This window comes from Suricata suricatta, chromosome 9 (genome assembly GCF_006229205.1).
Source record: "Suricata suricatta isolate VVHF042 chromosome 9, meerkat_22Aug2017_6uvM2_HiC, whole genome shotgun sequence".
Lineage (NCBI taxonomy): Eukaryota > Metazoa > Chordata > Mammalia > Carnivora > Herpestidae > Suricata > Suricata suricatta.
This window is the reverse complement of record NC_043708.1, coordinates 103,013,771-103,034,157: the sequence shown is the minus strand read 5'-3', so window position 1 is coordinate 103,034,157 and position 20,387 is coordinate 103,013,771. Positions and strand designations below refer to the sequence as shown.

The 20,387-nt window shown below is 37.7% G+C and overlaps 1 protein-coding gene across 13 annotated transcripts in view; it reads left to right on the top strand.

Annotated features, from left to right (window-relative positions):
* The window catches only part of DENND4A (DENN domain containing 4A), a 124,813-nt gene that overhangs the window by 79,382 nt on the left and 25,044 nt on the right, over positions 1–20,387 (top strand). For 8 of the 13 annotated variants that reach the window (XM_029950964.1, XM_029950974.1, XM_029950963.1 and 5 more), the window contains 9 exons: positions 5,399–5,532; positions 8,584–8,719; positions 9,093–9,299; positions 9,646–9,774; positions 10,028–10,169; positions 10,522–10,653; positions 12,663–12,779; positions 13,398–13,529; positions 17,569–18,668. In XM_029950964.1, the coding sequence (XP_029806824.1) occupies positions 5,399–5,532; positions 8,584–8,719; positions 9,093–9,299; positions 9,646–9,774; positions 10,028–10,169; positions 10,522–10,653; positions 12,663–12,779; positions 13,398–13,529; positions 17,569–18,668 (2,229 nt within the window). The remainder of the gene's footprint in view (positions 1–5,398; positions 5,533–8,583; positions 8,720–9,092; positions 9,300–9,645; positions 9,775–10,027; positions 10,170–10,521; positions 10,654–12,662; positions 12,780–13,397; positions 13,530–17,568; positions 18,669–20,387) is intronic. The other 5 variants (XM_029950973.1, XM_029950972.1, XM_029950975.1 and 2 more) reach the window with 2 other exon arrangements.

The following is a 20,387-nucleotide window of genomic DNA, read 5'->3' as shown; positions in this document are numbered from 1 at the left end:
AGTTTATCTGAGCACAGCAGTGCCTAAATGTTGGTCTTTCCCAGACTCTAGGGGGAAAGGGAGAAAAGAAGAAAATAGGAAAAGAGAAAAGAGAAAACAAGGGAAAAATTAAAAAGTAAAAATATTAAGAAAAGAAAGAAAAAAACAGTTAAAAATAATAAGCAGAAACACATCAGCTCTCCATCGCAGATGGACATGGCTTGGTGTAGGTAGGTCAGGTCTCAGGGGCTGCTCTCTGAGGCCCCGCCTTAGTGCATGTGAGGAGAAGAATGGCAGCGCCCCAAACTCCCCTCAGACCATGCGTTGTCAGCCACTTTCTTGAGTCCAACCTCCTTGTGCCTCGGGTGGGTCTAATTGTTTCTGTTTTCTAAGTTCCCTCAGGTTTCTAAGTCCTTGCGCATGCACTTGATGTTGCCACCACAGTTAAGATCTCCTGCAGGCGGGTGGCTTTCTGGCCCGGGTTGAGTAGAGGGATTGTGAAGCCAGTTTTTCCCCTTGCTCCGCCTGAAGTCGGCCAGCTGCTGGGCCCTAGGGAGAACAACCCTGCTGAGGGGGATGGATTTCTCTCTCTGCACCCAGCGGCTCTCAGTCCTGGGCGAGATCTCCCCGCTCCAGAGATTAAGCTATGAGTGATTCAGTCTCTACTTCTCTTCCCCTGGTCTCTCCGCCACCCTGCATAGCGGTCCCACACGCGGCTCTCTGAGGATCTGTGTGCCTGTGGATGCAGGGCTCTCTGCGGGCCCAGCGCCAAGCCTCTGGGTGCTTTGTCTCCCAGCTCTGCTTTGGGCCGGCACTCCCTCCCCCAAAGTCTCCGGTCCCAGTTCACACTCACTCAGGCATCTATGAGGCGGCTGTCAATAAGGGGTCTGTGCGCACACCTCTGTTCTTGGAGATCAGAAAGCTGTGGCTTTTAATTCTTCTCAGTTTGATAATTGCGGGTGTGCGGAGGTAATGGGGCTCTTACCTCTCCGCCATCTTGCCCCTTTCTTGAGTTTCATTTTTGACTAATTTAAGAACCATGTATTCTTCATATGATTATGTTTTAAATTCTTGCACACTGATCCTATGGGATGGTGCTTAACTAAAGGCAGTTTGGGGTTTTTTTAATGTTTTATTTATTTTTGAGAAAGAGAGTGTGCATGGGGAGAGGCAGAGAGAGACAGGGACAGAGGGTCATTGCCAACAGCAGCGAGCCCAATGCAGGGCTTGAACTCAGAAACCCTGAGAACATGACCTGAGCCAAACTTGATGCTCAACCAACTGAGCCACGAGGTGCCCCACTAAAGGAAGTTTTGTGTAACACATAGTCTGGTAAGATTTTTCTTAGTCTCCCAAGCAACCCTCTTCAGTGTTTTCTGAGCATATTAATGTGGAAAAATATATGAAGAGAGTATAAAAATTATTTTAATTTTATCCTGTCATGGGCATTGGATTTCTTTTTCTCCTAATGGGCAGATGTCACTGTGCTTTCCAAAAGATAGAAATGGCCAACTAATACGTGTAGGGTGTATAGCATGGCTGTTTTATAATGTTGAAATGAGATTTTATTGTTATACAAGTTAAGGTAAATATCTTTTCCCAGAGTACTGAATCTGTGGTGCACAATTTTAATAGACCTTATAATACTGAGAATTAGAGCAGTTATGCTCATAAACAAGTTTTTTCTGTGTGAACAAAGTGGCTGGAGAGTAGGAAATAGGCTCAGGTCTGAAGAAGAAGAAATAAATTAAATAAAAACATAAATAAATAAATAAAAATTTAAAAATATCTGGTGTCCATGGGGCGCCTGGGTGGCTCACGTGGTTTAGTGTCTGACTTTGGCTCAGGTCATGATCTCACTGTTCATGGGTTCCAGCCCCATGTTGGGTTCTGTGCTGACAGCTCAGAGCCTGGAGCCTGTTTCAGATTCTCTGTCTCCCCCTCTCTCTCTCTGACCCTCTCCCTCTATACCTGATCTCTTTTTCTCTCTGAAAGCATTTAAGATCCTTGATATTCTACTAAAGCTGCATAAGAATATGCCTGGTGGAGGCCTTTTCTTCGCTGAGTTGAACACGTGCAGGCCCTTCTGCTTACTCTGTGGACCCATTTTCTTTAGATTCTGGGCAATTTTCCTGCATCCCCTTTTTTTCCCTCCATTTCTTTCATTCCCTTTTTCTGAAATATGTATCATTTGGATATTGGCCTTCCTATCCTGATCCTCTTAATTTTCTTTCATACTTTTTCATCCCATTTTCTCTTTCTCTGTTTTTCATCTCCACTTTCTGGAAGATTTCCATCCTTTATAAAATACTTTTTACTTCTGCTATCGTACTTATGATTTTTTTGTCTCTTTTTTTTTTAATTTATTTTTGATACAGAGAGAGACAGAGTATGAGAGGGGGAGGGTCAGAGAGAGAGGGAGACACAGAGCCGGAAGCAGGCTCCAGGCTCTGAGCTAGCGGTCAGCACAGAGCCTGACATGGGGCTCGAACCCACGAACATGAGATCTGACCTGAGCCGAAGCCGGAGGCTTAACCGACTGAGCCACCCAGGCGCCCCATTGTCTCTTTTTCATAACATCTTATCATGGATGTAGGCTTATTTGTTTTCATTATTTTGAAGTGTTTTTTTCCTCCTGCATTGTCTCTATTTCTTCTTACTCAGATGTTACTTTTAATATTTATTTGTTTTAGTCTCCTCCAAGTTATTGGTTTTCCTCATGTGATCTTTGGTTGATATTTCAGTGAAGTACAAAGAACTCACTGGTGGTTTTCTGGGAGGCTGAGACTTGGAGCTTCCTTAGGTTCGAGATTGATGAACATAGAGGAACTCACGTATTCATTAGAGTCCCTGTTTGAGCAGTGGTTCTAATCCTTTTCTTTTAGGCTAGTTAGTTCCCCCAAGAGGCACCTACAGTCTTTAGCCTGAGGACTGTAGGCCTGACTGCCAGTATTCTCCCAGCTCAGTGGGGAAGGTAACTGAGGTTTTCCCTGGTAATATGTAGGCTTTTACTCATTCATTCGCCTGTTTTATTAGCCTTCATCTCCCACAGCTCTGCCTGGTATCCACAAGTCTAGAGTCCCTCTGGTTCAGGTAAAAAGACTCAGCCGAGTCCCTGGCCACAATGGGGAGAGGTAGTAGCCTAACTGGACTGGGCTGGGTCAGGGATCTGGGAGTGCTTAAAAATGAAGGCTTTTAACTAATTCTCCTGCTTCAGCTCCATGTGCAACTGCAATCTTTGAGGTCATCAAGCACTTTTCATTCCCCACCTTTCTGGGACTCTACAGAGCAAACAGCTTGCTTTTGGCTCTCTCCTTTACCCCCTCCCCAGTCAGTGCCAGAGATGTGGCTTTTAGCTTTCACGGGTCACATCAGTCTACTTTGCAGCTTCTAAAATGTTCTGAACTCCAGCTGTGCTACTGTCCTCTCTCCAGTCCATTTTGTCTTTGTTGTTGTTGGGTTTTTTTTTCAATTCCTTCTCATTTTGGTGAGATTTCAGGAGGGACTGAAGGTAAGTTGTTGTGTCTAATTTGTCTTATTCAACCAGAAGTCTATGTGATTTTTACTATTTTAATTTTTATAAAGATTGTATTTTCCACTCATTTATCATACTTTATTCATTTACCTGTGTTTTGAAAATATAGGTGACTTCTAATATATTCTCCTTTAAGTTTTTATTCTGAGCACTTATTACTTTTGTAATATTTCAAAACCAACAAAAGTAATATATATTTGTTATTTTTTAGTTGGAAGATAACAACATAAAGAAGAAAATTAACTGCAGTAATACCATTACCTAGGAGTAACATTTGATAAGAGTGGGTGTGAGAGAGAAACAAACAAAAATATATATGTACATATATACAGAAATATGTATGTATATATGGCGTATATAGTCACTCTTAAAAATTAGAATATACTGTATATATCATATGCTTCTTTTAATTTGTCATCATTTTGTGAACATTTTTTCATGTCATTTTTCTGCAACATCTTTATTGTTATTTCACTTTCTGGATATACCATTAAAAGCATTCTTTAATCTTGGAGATTACAGCATATTAATACTATGAAATTATAACCAACACTTAACATAAGAACACTCTGAATGTCCAGCTTTTTTCTAAGAGTTAGAAAAATTTTAAAGCTATCCCTGTCCTCTTTTGGACATCCCTGAATCCTTATCTTAAATATTTGACTTGTTGGAGCACCTGGGTGGCTCAGTCAGTTAAGTGTCCGACTTTGGCTCAGGTCATGCTCTCACGGTTCTTGGGTTCGAGCCCCGCATTGGGTTCTGTGCTGACAGCTCAGAGCCTGGAGCCTTCTTCAGATTCTGTGTCTCCCTCTCTCTCTGCCCCTTCCCCCCCTTGTGCTCTATCTCAAAAATAAATAAACTATTAAAGAAATTTTAAAAAATAAATGAAACACAGATCCTGGTATTCTCAACACATACACACATGTTGTCCGGTCCCGCCCCGGCCCGCGGGGTGGTAAATCCTTGCGGGTCCGTTCCTGAGGGAGGGAGAGAGAGTAGGGCAGGAAGGGGAGCACACAGAGTGAGGCAAGACAAGCGTTTCTGATCAAGCCCCCTTATTAAGAGAATAATGACACCTATATAGGATTTGGGGTGGGAAACTGACCCAGGTTGGTTGCCAGGTAACAGAGTCAAATGATTATTAGAAAAAGGGGAAACCGAAACTGAAACTCCGAACACAGCATCAAAAGGAGAGCCCAGACTTGTGTCTGCAATACTGGGCAGGAGAAGATTAACGCTGCATAAGCCCGAATGAGGTTGATCTTTTGTTCATTTTGGCTTTTCTCGTCTGGCCCAGTATGACTGTCTCCGAATCCTGGACCAGGAAATGCACTCTCCTAGCCTCCAGATGTAAATCTTGTTTTTTTGGTCGCTCCCTGGAGAGCGATATATCCTTGCCTGAGGCGGCCAAAACTCAGCAGCTCCCAACACATGTATTTGTGCATTTTTAAAAATATTGCTTCTTGAGTACATTCTCATGATTCAGGATGCAAAATAATATAAAAAGGTACACATTGGGAAATGTGGGTTTTGTTGCATCCTTGTCCATTCTGTTCATCTCCCCTTCCCCATATAGGTAATTACTTTTCATAATATACTTTAGTATTTTCTTATGTGAATACCAACAAAAATATGAATATGTGTTTTTATTTTTCCCTCTTGCTTACTCAAAAGACAGTATACTATATACACTGTTCTACACCTTGTTATTTAATTATCTTGGAAGTCTTGTTTAGGGATGCATAGAGAACTTGCTCATTTTTTTCCTTCTTAATAGCTCTTTAGTATCCAGTTATGTAAATGGTTTATTTAACCATTCCCTTTAGAGAAACTCTTCGTTAACCAATGTATTATTTTAATGTATATTTTTTAAAACTTTTTCAGGTGGATATGGACAAGAGTGGTGAAATGCGACTTATAGAACTGGATGAATCTTTCAAAAGTGAACATACTGTTTTTGTAACACCACCTGAGATCCCCCATCTACCCAATGGTGAAGAACCCCCTTTACAGTACAGGTATTCAAGAGGCAGACTCTTTGAGATTGAAAGAGAGAAGCAATCCATCATCTGTGACGTAGCTTTCTAAGGACTGTGGTATTTTCAAAAATCCAAACTTTACAGATTCCTAATTTTTAGGTGGTAAGCAAGCTTATCCCACATCCATTATTAAGTTTTGAGGCATAGAAAAAAAGAATTATAACTTTGCATAATATAGACGGGAAGCTCTCTATACTACATAAGTATCTGTTTTCCTAAATGTTGGTTAAGTTCATTTAGGGCTCACCCCATCAAAATGCAGCACCTTTATTCCAGATTTTGATTTTTGTTTCTCACTAAAGCTGATTTCCTCCCTTTCTTCCCCTTCCCCACACACATACAGATTAATGTAACATTGCTTACAAAAGGATTGATATAGAGTCAATACTTGTGGCTTGATTTTGATGATATAATTGTTTAGGCTATTCATTTTCTATGAATTTTTCTTTTAAGCTGTGGAAATTCAGAATTATTGGAATTGATCATTGTTCATTTAGGAAATTTTTTCAGAAACTATGCAGAGTGCTTGGTACATAGACTTGAATGATACCTTGTTACTGCTTTCAAGTCTAGTAGGAAAGAGAGGAAAGTTCTGAATACAGTGAGATAGGGTTATGATAGAGTTAGATTTATTATAATCTCCATATCTAGATGTGTATTATACACATACACTTGTTACCTACTAGAGGTAGTTTCCAGTATGCATTTATTTTTACTTAGACTGGTATTTCTTTGTATTATTTATTTATTTACTTATTTTTATTTTTGAGAGAGAGAGAGAGAGAGAGATAGTGCACATGAGTGAGTGAGGGGGAGAGAGAGAGAGAATCCGACAAAGGGCAGAGAGAGAGAGGAAGAGAGAATGCAGAGCCCAGAGCAGGCTCAGGCTCACCCAATGCAGGAGCTTGAACCCACAAACCGTGAGATCATGACCTGAGCCAAAGTCAGGTGCTTACCCAACCTAGCCACCCAGGTGCCCATATTTATTTATTTTTCTTAAACATTTTTAAAATTTTTTAAAATGTTTTATGTTTATTTATTTTTGAGAGAGAAAGAGACAGAGCGTGATCAGGGGAGGGGCAGAGAGAGAGGGAGACACAGAATCCAAAGCAGACTCCAAGCTCTGAGCTGTCAGCACAGAGCCTGAGGCAGGACTCAAACCCCCAAACCATGAGATCGAGACCAGACCTGAAGTCAGAAGCTTACCTGACTAAGCCACCCAAGCTCTCTTATTTATTTTGAGAGAGAGACAGAGAGACAACTGGGGAGGGAGAGAGAGAATCCCAAGTAGGCTTTGAGCTGCCAGCACAGAGCCCAACTTGGGGCTCAATCTCACGAACCGTGAGAACATGACCTGAGCTGAAATCAAGAGTCCATTATTTAACTGACTGTACCACCCAGGTGCCCCTAAAATGATATCTCCTTTTAGATTTTAATTGGTTTCTTTCTCTAGTAATATTTTCTTACTTTAAAGCCATTTCACATCTATCCTATCACTCATTGTGCCACAGTTTATTTTCACTGAAAAAGGATTTTTCAGAACATCCTTATTTATAACTTGGATTAAATTCTTCCTTTTCCAGACAAAAAAGTGGTGCAACAGGTGTTTGTGAATGTCAGTTAATTCATAGGCCTCTTGGCTCCTGCCCTTACTTCTTGTCTACGGATGATGTTGCTCAGATCACTTTTTAAAATTCTGCCTTTTTTATTTTTTCTAAACAAGATCTCATTTCTTTGATCCCTTTTGTACATTATACTTCTAAGACTTTTGCGGGGAGACATGTTTCATTAATAAAGTTTTGTTTTTCTTTTTATGATTTGGTTTTAACTTTTTCAAAATTAAAATTTTACTTTTAGATTTAATTTAATAAAAAAATTACTTAGCTTGGAAAGTTTCTATTTTTTGAAGAATCTAAGTCAATCTTTGAATGGAGACTAACAGTATAATTCTGGTATAATCACACCCATCATTGGAAAAGCAACTTAAATGTCTTTAACGAGCACAGTGGTCCTCGTAGTGTGAGGGGACTTGTATTCTTGCATTGTCTGTATAAAATGATAAGGTGCAAAGCAAGCTTCCATATGACCCACAGAATGGCCTCATTATCACACCATGTCCATACAATGAATTTGTTAAGAGGCATAGTTTTTCTGAACTTCTTTGTGATTTTATTCCTACTTAACATTTAGTATTAATCAATATTTTTTCATTCTACTGAATTTGCCTTAGTAATTAATGTATAATAGATACAGTATGCCATCTTTTATTTTAACTGTTTTTCTCAGTTAATTGAAACTATTTGTACGCCTTTCGGAAGATTATAAAGTAGTTATATGTTTGATGTTCAGGGGCTTCTTCTGTTCTTTTCAAAAGCATGTCTTTTTCCTAGTTGCTACCTTTTAAATTCCCAAAACAATGGTTCTAGCAAATTAGGCCCAACTCCTCATACAGCCACTCATTCTAATGTTGACTTCTTCTCCAGCCTCTTCAGTTTTCTTTCTCGTAAATGAGGGCCTGAACCTGCTTAGCTAACCTGATAAACCAATTCATAATAATATGAGTTTGTCCCAGAGTGCTAATATGTTATTTGTATCTTTTTAAGAGGACAGTTCATATAATATTTTAATCTAAAGTAATGATATTAATAACCGTCTGCCTGAAAGAGTATTGATTGGGTGGGGCTTTTACCAGTTGTCATGTTATCAGATATGTTTGCTGCGAATCTACATGAAAACTAACTTACAAAGTTTGCGTGATTTACTTTAGTGTTTAATGTAAAGCTCAGCAAACTTTAAATGTATTTTGCTTTTTTACCTCTAAAATAGATACTTGAGTTTGTATTTGGCTATTATGTACCTAAATATGATAGCAAGAAAGGCAGCATTAGCACGAATATTTGTTGAGTATATATCATTGTCTAATGGAGAAAGTTGAAATAAATTCTAAGTTATTGGTCAGAATATTTTTTAGATTGTAACCAGTATGATCATCTGTATGTGCTTGAGATTTTTTTTTCTTTTCAAAAACAGCTATAATGGATTTCCAGTTCTTAGAAACAGTTTATTTGAGAGACCTGAAGGATTTCTACAAACACAAAAGACCAAATTGCCTTCAAAATCAAGTAGTCCCAGTAGCCCTTCTCCGATGTTCAGAAGAACAAAACAGGTGCTTTGACGATTTTGCACTCTTCCTGTATTCAAGTATTAGAACAAAAATAAATGTGACACTCTTTCTCCCTTAATATATTTTACTGCCCCATATATATGACTAGATTATCATGCTCCTCAAGGCATCCTGAATTTATAGTAATGTGACTTCAAAACATTAACTAATTTTCCCATCATAGGGCTTTATTTTATATATTTTATAATACAAATTCAAGCAGAGGTTTGACTATATAGTAATTATAGATACATTTTGGTAGCCAAATACTATAAAAGCATATGACTTGCACTCATTCAGCATTCAGTTAACAAATAAGAATACTTTCTTAAATGTGTATATTTATTAATGAGATCCTTGTATTTTTTTTTTCTAGGAAATTAAATCAGCCCATAGAATTGCCAAGAAGTATTCCTCCATTCCCCAAATGTGGTCTAGGTGTCTACTGCGTCACTGTTACGGACTGTGGTTTATTTGTCTGCCAGCTTACGTGAAAGTGTGTCATTCAAAAGTCAGGGCACTGAAAACAGCGTATGATGTGCTTAAAAAAATGCAGTCAAAGAAGATGGATCCACCTGATGAGGTAACAATTTTTTTCAAATGCATTTTAGGGACACGTGGGTGGCTCAGTCGGTTAAGCATCTGACGTCGGCTCAGGCCATGATCTCACCGTTGGTGAGTATAAGTCCCGTATGAGGTTCTGTGCTCACAGTGCAGACCCCACTTGGGATTCTCTGTATCTCTGTCCCTTAAAATAAATAAATAAACTTAAAAAAAAATGTGTTTTAAATAACCCGGTTTTTAATGCATTATTTTAAAAACTTGAGAAAGGAAAAAAAACTATCATTAACTATAAAAAATAAAAGCATTCCTTCATTTGAGATTCTGCTCATATTTAGCTTCTGTGCTCTCTGCATTCTGTGTTTCAGGTGTGCTACCGCATCCTCATGCAGCTCTGCGGGCAGTATGATCAGCCGGTGCTTGCAGTCCGGGTGCTGTTCGAAATGCAGAAAGCTGGTATCGACCCCAATGCCATTACTTATGGTTATTACAATAAGGTAATTACTTTGATTTAATGCAGAGAAAGCATAACTTCTGTGATTAGACAGCCTTAATTTATTGGCAGAAATAATTGATTCATGCTTTGTTTGGCATTAATTTTGGAGTATTAAAGAATATTTTATAAATCAAATAAGAGTTTTTATTTTTTTGTACAGTCTGTTTAGACATTCTTTAGCTTAACTATAAAGCCAATGTCCATTCATTTAGCAATATTATTTTACTAATTATTTTATTTTGTTGAATGCATAGGCTGTCCTGGAAAGTACTTGGCCCTCAAGAAGCCGTAGTGGCTATTTTCTTTGGACAAAAGTGAGAAACGTTGTTTTAGGAGTAGCACAGTTCAAAAGAGCTTTAAAGAAACACGCTCACTTATCACAAACAACTCTCTCAGGTAACTAAAGATTCTTGGGGCATGTATATGTTTTACTTTAAAAAAAAATTGACTAGTTACACTTTATATATTTTTAGAAATTTTACATAGTTTCAAAATATTTAATGTTCTCTAGTTTTTATTGCCATTAAGCAAATTCTAATATTATTTTCCCATTTAAAAATCACCAAATTTCACTTTTTTTCTGGAACTATTAAACTTTGAAGCTCTGTAGTTGGTATAATTGTATTTTGCTAATTATGTGGCACGTTTCATGTTCAGTATTAATGGATTATTAGCTTGAGCAACAAAGTAATGTGTATATTTGGTACGTCGCTGAGTAGTAAAATGCTGTCACATTGTGTTCTTAAAGCAGATGGCAGTGACCTGGATGCTATTAGTCATGGCAGCATGGATAGTGGTCATGGGACACACACTGTGGAGCAGGCACCTTTTAATACGGGTTTAATCAGAGTGTATGCTACTGATGATAGAGCTAGTACAGGTTTGTGTGTGCTTATGTATACATTTATTACGGTGCGTTTTACACACTAGATTTGCCAGTCTGTTTTTCTTAGATTTTCATTTTCAATGATGTATTTGTGTTAACTGTCACTTTTTAATTTTATATGATAGGCGCTTGGATTGATAGTGTGTTTAATAACTACATGCTGTTTTATTCATTCTTTATTTGAAAAGAAATAAAAGTTTAAAAGAGAGTTTATTCAAGTATTTGGCCGATGATAATCCAGTTAACTCTGAATAGCACACAGATACCTTTATTACGTCATTTTTTAAGGATAAATTCTTCCTTGTAATTATGAAAATGTTGTTGAGTTTTCTTAAAAGAGAAACTTAATAGCCCTGATCTGAGTTAATAGTACGTGTCAACATCAACTTCCTGGTTTTAACAGTGTGTTATATTTCATGTCAGATAGTATCATTGAGTTTCACTAAAATATCAGATTTGTACATAATCTTCCTATAAGAATTAAAACTGACACACTGAAATTTATTGAATAATTCTGTCCTTTTCATTAGTACATTTAAAAAAGATACATGACTTTTGGGTATAGTATAAGAGCTACCTCTTAACAGAAATTTTAAATTAAAAGCCAAGCATTAATTATAAAATATGAAGGCTTCTTCCTCTACAAATGGTAAAACTATTTTGGTCTGTCTCCTTTTATGCCTACTTTTAAGAGTAATGAATGTAAGCAAATTGTGTTGTAATTTTCATAGTTGTTCTTACTTGGCTGGTTTTAATTTTTGATCATGCGTTATGAATTAATCCAAGTTATAGTAGTCATCTTCAGGCATTCTCTGTTAAAAATGAAGAAATCAATTTTATTTTTTAGTTTTATTTTTATTTCAGTTATTTCTACACCCCACATGAGGCTCGAACTCACAACCCCAAGATAAAGAGTCACACATCCTTCCGACTGAGCCAACCAGGGGCCCCTCTATCTTTTGTTTTTAAGTGTGGCTTTTGAAAAGTTTATTTTAAAGCAGTGCAGAATCTAATAAAAGCATGAATTTCTAGCATGATCATCTTCATATTTTTAAATTTGTATTTTCTGTGGAAATGGAGCCAAAAGTTTGATTAGAAAAAATACAAATTCAAAATTCTAGCCGATAATTTTAAAGTAAATACCTAGTGATATTTAATACAGTTTCTTTACATAGTTCTTTATAGGTTTATAAAACCATCCCATATGTCGTCTCTCTCATACAGTCATACTGCTTTGTGTGTTATAAACCGGAGACTTGAGATCCAAACCAAAAGGTTAAGTCGTTTGCTTAACATCATGTCTCCTGAGGTGGAGAAGTAGAGTTTAAAACCTTATATTTTGATGCTAATCTAGTGAAAACAATTTGCTGAAAATGACAGAGGACTTCTTGAACAGCAGTGGATCAGAAGTTTTTTTTCTGTCAGTGCAATGTTTGCTTTTCTTAACGGTGACATGAATTTTTTTTCTCATTCCCATGTATTTATACTCAAGTGCAATTCAATAATTATTCAGTTGAATTTTCAAAAAAAATAATTACCTATCAATAAACTTAAATAAACCCATTTTTTCCGGTAGAATTATTTAGACATTTGGCTCCAGTGATCTGTGTGTGAATGTTCTGTCAGGAATTCCCTGCAGATTTTTCTTCTCCATTGCTTTGCTGGAACTTAGACTTTCACCGGGACAGATCATGGACGTAAAGAACATCTGGTTTGTCTGTATCTTTAGGAGCCCAGACAGGAGGGTGAATATACATCATCTCTTTTGACGTCAGTGTAGAGCTGAAACAAATTATTTCAAGATAGCCCTTTGTTGCATTAATAGAGATAGAGGAGGGGGGCTGACAAAATAATGCTTTCAGTTGGAAGTTATCCAGAAAATTGCTCATAAGTAAATCTAAACACTAATATGTTGCTCCTAAAATCCAGTTGTTCTCACTGAAGAAGCTTATGATAAACAGCGGAGGGGGTTTTGTTTCTTTTTTTTTTTTCTTTTTTCCTAGGTGGCCAGTCTGACCTTGGGTATAATTCATTATCTAAGGATGAAGTTAGAAGAGGGGATATATCTACTGAAGAAATTCAAGAAGAAAAAGATAAGAAAGGGAGTGATTCTAGTTCCCGTAGGTATTATTTAAATTGATATTGTATACATTTGAGAACTTCTATTAACGGAAAATACAAGTGGCTTCAGGTGTAAAAGTACTAATTTTATTTTCCAAGTTTCCATTATAAACTCCTCTTTCCTCCCATTATGGGCCCTCTTCACCACCTAATGTTCCAACACACAAACATTTTATGGGTAAAGTGTATAGTCTCAGTGGTACAACACTCTCCAATCAAATACCACTCTTCTTGTAGTAGAAATATATATATTTCTTCAAACAGTGGCTTTTTTTCTAAGTTTTAACAATATTATTATGTAATGTTTTGCTAATGGTCTGCGACTTCTATTTTTCCCCTTTGCCCACCTCCATCAAAAGCAATGTTTCACAAACAAAGGAGAATTGTAAAATGTATAGACCTCACGCATGACCAGTCCTTAGTAATTTGATACACATTTTGAGCCCTCAAATAACTGGAATCATTTACTTGTGATTGACAAATAAATGTAGAGGTGTTTGGTATTTTCTTGTCACCTATTTTAAGATAGAAATATTTAGAACTAAAAACTACTTCTCTTTATGCCTCCTATAATGTATATAGCTTTTATCTTAACAATTTCGTTTTAATCTTTACAGTGTCAGAGAGCGAGAGTCCAAAAGGAAGTGCTGATTGTCTTCCTGGGCTTAATTATCAAAGTTCTTCCAGCATAGTTCGCCCCAGTGGCACCAGTAACAGCAGTGCTGATAAAATATCAGGAGAAGGCACAGGTAAATTGAATAGTATACCTTTTTTATGTGTGGAGTATCTTGTGTCTGTATTTCTAGTCTGCATTTCTGGTGAATTTTTTTAAGTGTTTATTCTTCAGGATTATTCTTTTATAATTTGTGTCGCCTCTCATTGTATAGTTTAGTAGCTTGAATTATATATTTCATAATATGTGTTGTTCAAGCTTTTGTTGTAACAAAGTATAAGGCCAAAGCTACAAGCCTCACACGTCTATTGAGTTTGGAATGTTGGGACTTTCTGGAAGGGGGAAGTGGGAGCAAGTGAGATGATCCACCTGAAGGTAACTTACCCTTAGCCAGTTTTTAAATGAAGCATATAGTTCTTTTTGTTTTAAGTTTATTTATTTATTTTGAGAGAGTGAGCATGAGTGGGGAAGTGGCAGAGAGAGAGGGAGAGAGCGGATCCCAAGCAGGCCCCAAACTGTCAGCGTAGAGCCTGATGCGAGGCTCGATTCCGCAGACTATGAGCTCATGACCTGAACCAAAATTGGGAGTGGGACACTTACATGACTGAGCCGCCCAGGTGCCCTGAAGCATATAGTTTTTTCATCTTAATTATTGTCCCTGTTTTCTCAGAAGCAAGAGGTAGTTCTCCACATAGTTTAGATAACAGTACCTAATATTTTTTTCTTTTCAAAGTGCTTCTTAAATATTATTTTATATTTATTAATAGAGCAGTGCTTAGATTAATGAGGGGATATAAGCACTCTTATAAAGATGAGAAAACTAAGGTATATTCTCACTGTTGACAGGTCATATAAGTTAGCACCTAATTAATGGAAAAGTCCATTTAGGATTTAGGGTAATATTTGGTTTCACAGATTTTTCATCAAATCATTTTTGAGGGGTTATATGGCTATAACATTCAAAGTTTCTAGCATGAATAGTCTGATTATATAATATTTTATTATGGTATTTGCTCAATTCTGTATCATGTGTAATCTAAACAAATGTTTAAGGATCGAGTTGTCAAGGCTGTAATATCTCAGTTTATCAATGGCCTTGCTACCATGATGTTTGTCATTCTTCAGTATAGTTACGTATGCCACTAGCTCAGGGGTAGGCAAACATGGTCCATTGGCCAAATTGGACCTGCAGCCTATTTTTGTGCAGGCCCAGAAGCTAAGCATGGCTTTCACATTTTTAAATGATTGGAAAAAATTAGAAGAATAACATTTGTGACAATTATATGAAAGGCAAACTTCAGAGTTCATAGATAAAGGCTTACTGGAACACAGCTGCACTCGTTCATTTACGTCCTGTCTGGCTGCCTTTGTAATACGTCAGCAGAGGTGAGTAGTTGTCACAAACAGTAAAACATTTACTGTGTGACTCTCAACAGAAAAAGTTTGCAGAGCCCCCTGCCCTAGCTATCAAAAAAAAGTTAAGTGTTCTATAACCCTCTTACTTTGCATTTCTTTATTAGATAGTTGTTATAACTTAAATATTAAAAATTATTTTATTGGCCTCACCACCATTTAATCCTTTCTAGTCCTTGTCTAATTATAACCCTTAGTAGCTTGCTTTCGGTAGTCTTTCATTACTATCTATTCATGCTTGCCTTTTTCCTAAGATCTACTTTTATGACCTTGCTGTTTTAATATAATTATAAACCATCCTTTGATCTTGACATTTTGTCAAAGTAATCAGCATCTGACTCATCATCTGGCTTTTGTCTTTGCTTATTAAACAAGTCAGGTTTTAAAAGCCTATGATAGGACCACCAGCCACATCTTTCTCCTTTTATCAGGAAAGCAGAAATTTTTCCAGAAATGCTCAAAAACCACTGCTTTAATATTACTGGCCAGAATTATGTCATGGAACTGTCTGATCCAAGGAAGTTAAAATAGTTTGTGGCTCTGTGTTAGAAGCAAGAAGCATCCAGCATAATCAGGTGGAATTTAGCATTTATAGGAACCTAGGATTGGACTAATTTAACTGTAAATAGCCAGATCGTATTTTAGGCCTGCAAGCCACGCAGAGTTCTGTCACCTAATCTTTGTGGGTGTGTGATTTTTATAACCTTTTAAGAATCTAAAACCCAGAGGTGCCTAGGTGGCTGAGTTGGTTAAGCATTGTACTCTTGTACTCAAGTCATGATCTCATGAAGGTGGGATTGAGCTCCACGCCAGGTTCTACCCTGAGCATCAACCCTGTTTGGGATTAACTCTTTCCTTCTCTTTCTGCCCTTTCCCATGTGTGTGCATGCACTCTCTCGCCTCTTTTTCAAAAATAACTTAAAAAAAAAATGAAAACACCAGGGGTGCCTGTACAAAAACAGTCAACAGGCCAGATTCGGCATAGAAGCAGAGTTTGCCCTCCCCTGCTATAATTCGATAACCAGCTTTCTTTGTCTTCAGGCTGTAGCATGGTTCTGACTTTGCAAGAGAGCCCTTGCACAGCTTTTAAATGCAATCCCAGAGGACTGTCTTTGGGTTATAAAATTCCTCCAACTCTTTGATAAAATTTAATCTGTCAAGCAAGAGATTTCTCAGAATATTAGAAAAAGTTTATTTTTCTGTCCTTAATAATGTGATACAGAACCAAAGAATAAACTTTTCTCTCCTATGCTATTTTCCTTGTTAATGGTATATGCTTATTATATTATTAGTTTGTAGGCTATCTGGTCTCCAGTATTCGCTTTTATCTCCTATCCTGTTACCTGAATGCATTACATGCCAGGAAAAAGGCACATTTTTAGTAATTGCCTGGTGATAGCACACTAGTTCTGTTGGATAAACATATAAAAAGAATAGCTAACAATACCATACCTAGACTAATGCTTTAGAGAAAACTCCCACATTATTAGGACAGTTAAAGTGATCAGAAATCTAAATGTCTGCTTTCAACCCTGGTATCTAAGTAATTTGGCAAAAAGCAATGAAAAGTGTTTCTGAGTAGAAAGTAGCCGTTCATATTTGACTGGTATAAACTTGCAAACCATATGTAAAACAAAGGTAAAATTATTTAGTCATTTCTATAGTCCTAGGATTTAGAGCTTTTTAAAATAATGTTTATATATGGATAAAACTAACATAGCTGCCTTTTATTTGGTTTGGTTTAGCATTTTAGGTTTTGTTTTTCATTTTTATATGCAGAAGACTTAGAATCTCAAGGTCATCTAGTATAACCACAATTGTATAACCATTGCTTAATTGACTTAGTGGAATTAATATCAATTTATTTTCAAATATTAGAAAGGTACATCTTTTAAAAAATTTCTTTGAGTACACACAATTTTACAGTAGTTTCAGGTGAACAACAGAGTGATTCAGCTTCTTTAGACATATGCTGTGCTTAACACAGTGGATCTACCATAGGACGCTATTACAGTATCACTGGCCTTATTCCCTATGCTGTGCCTTTTATTCCCATGACTTATTTCTTCCATAGCTGAAAGCCTGTATCTCCCACTCCAAGAAAAGTAAATATTAATCTTAATTTATCCGTTTTAAAAAGCCGTACATGCTGGGGGTCCTGGATGGCTGTCAGTTAAGCATCCAACTTGGGCTCAGGTCATGATCTCACAGTTTATGAGTTCAAGCCCCATGTCAGGCTCTGTGCTGATAGCTCAGAATCTGGAGCCTGCTTAAGATCCTTGGTCTCTCTCTCTCTCTCTCTCCCCCTCTTCCACTTGTGCTCTATCTCTGTCTCTCAAAACTGAATACACATTTAAAAAATTTAGGGGCACCTGGGTGACTTAGTTGGTTGGGCATCCAGCTTTGGCTCAGGTCATGATCTCACTGCTCATGAGTTTGAGCTTCCCATTGGGCTCTATGCTGACAGCTCAGAGCTTGGAACCTGCTTCAGATTTTGAGTGTCAGTTTCTTCTCAACCCATAAGGATGTTGGAATGATTGTAGTAGATAATGTGAGTAAAGTGCCTAGTTATGGTATCTGTCAAATAAGGCAGTAATAACTTGCTATTATCACTTTCATTACTTAGTATTTTCAAAATGTAAGACATCTTATATTTGCACATTACATTTTTCATGGCTAAAAACACTTGACTTGTCTTTCAGAAAGCACATCTGAGCTGCTCTTAATGTCATCCTTTGAGGGTCCAAATGAAACAGGAAACAGTCAAAGCAGATGCTTCAGGAAAAGACATAAAAGTGACAACGAAGCTGATCTGCAGCAGCGACTCTCCTGGGGAAGCAGAGAGCGCAGTCTTAGTGGAGGAGTACTGGTGGGACTTGTGCTCAGTAGAGTCAACCAGGAAGCAAACCCTGGCAACATGGCCGAAAAACTAGGAGCTGATGCAAAAATTCTTTCAAATGTGATCTCAAAAAGCACAAGACCAAATAGTCTTGATATTGGAAAGCCACCTTTAAGATCAAAAAGAGACAGTCTAGAAAAGGAATCTAGTGATGACGATACACCTTTCGATGGTTCTGATTGTTTGGCAGATAAAGTGGATTCTCCTGTTATTTTTGATCTGGAGGACTTAGATAGCGAAACAGATGGATCAAAAGTGGGATATGTTGCTTCACAAAACCCCAAGAGGATTCAGCGACTCAGCAGCAGCTTTTCAGTAAAACCCTCTGAAAAAACGGATGTTGCCACAGGATTTGATCCCCTCTCCCTTTTGGTTGCTGAGACGGAACAGCAGCAAAAGGGGGAGGAGGAGGAGGATGACGATGATAGCAAAAGTGTTTCAACACCATCCGCTAGGCGTGATTTGGCTGAAGAAATTGTGATGTATATGAACACCATGAGCAGTCCTTTGACAAGCCGCACACCAAGCATTGATTTGCAACGCGCATGTGATGACAAATCAGCCAGTAAGAAAAGTCCAACATTGGTCAAGCCGTGCAGAAGATCTAGCCTGCCTCCTCATTCTCCTAGGCCCATGAGACTTACCAAATCTAAAAGTTACACGAAAACTGAGGAGAGACCAAGGGACAGACTCTGGTCCACTCCGGCCTTCTCACCTACTTGCCCATGTAGGGAAGACTCTCAAGATGCATTAACCCATTCATCACCTTCGTTTAATTTAGATACATTGCTAGTACCTAAACTAGACATTCTCAGGAACAGTATGTTTACTGCTGGGAAAGGAGTTGCAGAGAAAGCCAGCAAATGGTATTCAAGATTCACCATGTATACCACCTCATCCAAGGTAAGTTCTGTTCACGTTTTCTACTTTGCCTCCACCACCGAAAGCCCTTTCCTTGCAAAGATGTCTGTTTTTACCATTCTCCTTAAACACAACTTTACCTCTTGGGATGCATAAAGTTTGAAGGTATCAGAACTTGAACTTGAATAACTTCAAAAGAAAATTCACTAACTAAGGTTATATTTGCAGTTCATTTTTGAATGAAAATGATTTGTAGCTGGAGTAAAAATTAGTGTAACATGAAAATGCCTACTGAACTTAATTGTTTCCTTCAAAATAGAGATTTTTTTTTTTCAGGTAGTGTCCAGCATGCTTTCAAAATTTACCAGCTGACATAGGATTTTTCCTCCTAGTTAGGATGCAGTATCTTGTGATGGACCCACATACATATCTCCCAAGAGCAAAAAGCTAAAGGAAATATAAAGTATCTGTTTAAAGTCAACAGAGAATTGCTAAAGCAACTAGAAAGTACTGGGGCAAGATTCTAGCAAGAAGAGAATTGCAGACGGGAGATGGACACTGTATAGCTACATTTCCCCGGAGAGCATTTGTTGACTCTGAGCTCAGAACTGGGGGTTGCAAATCCCTTATCAGAGGTCTGAAGAGAGGCGCAGGGCCACAGAGCTTTGGGGATCTTGCAAAACTGGAAAGACAAAATTAGAGGCTTGAGGGTCCTCAGATAACACCATTTTTTTTCCTTCAAGATATGTTCCAAATACTGATAGTGCATGAGAAAGGAGGCTAAAAAGTTAAGCTGAAAGTCTCTGGCAAATAAGAGTTTTCAGCAGTTTCATGGTGTTGGGAATACAGTTGCAAAGAGTTCCTCAGTTCCTCAGTTCCTAGGAGGGGGAGTGGAGGTGGAGGGGGGCTTTGGCATGCACAGCAAGCCCTTAGCTGGAACCCCTGCACGGCCATGCCGCAGTGGTGGTGGCAAACCAGAGGTGGACCACACCTGACCAGAACTACACCCTGGGCTTGACTCAGCTCAGCCTGTGGTTAGATGAAGATAATCAGCCTTTATCTAACACATGAAAGAGTGTGCCCTTTCTGGAGGAACAGCATATCATTTGGAGTGCATATAATTTTTTATATTGGATCATTTAATGAAAAATAGCTATACCAACAGATGGGACCCTAAGTAAGAAACAAAAAAGAAAAACAGATAGTGGGAAGAGACCTTCAGGTGATCCAAATAGGAGACTTTGAAATAATTGAAATAATTTTAGTATGTTCAAGAAAATTGAGGAACAAGTGAAAAACAGATGCAAAGGTAGAAAGTTTCACTGGATAATGATCCATTAAAAAGAATCAACTATAAATTCTAGAACTGAAAAAGATATGAGTAGAGAATGCACTGGTTGGATTTAACAGCAGTCAAAACACAGAAAAAGAAAGTAGTAAGCTAGATGGAAACTCAGTAAAAAATATCCACCCTGAAGCACAGACTGGAAAACAAATGAGAAAAACAAAAGCCAAGGTGGGATTTAGTGACAGTGCCTGACATTGGTGTAACTGAGTTCCAAAAGAAAGAAGGAGGTAGAAGCAAATTGCCAAAGATTTTCCCGAAGTTATTAAAGATGGCAACTCACATATTTAGAAGATCTTCAGATGTCAAACAGAATAAATGCAAAGAAAACCATACTTAGGCATCTCCTGTTAATACAGATGGAAATGGAATACAAAGAGGAAATCTTAAAAGGAGCCAGGGATAAGACCTATCTA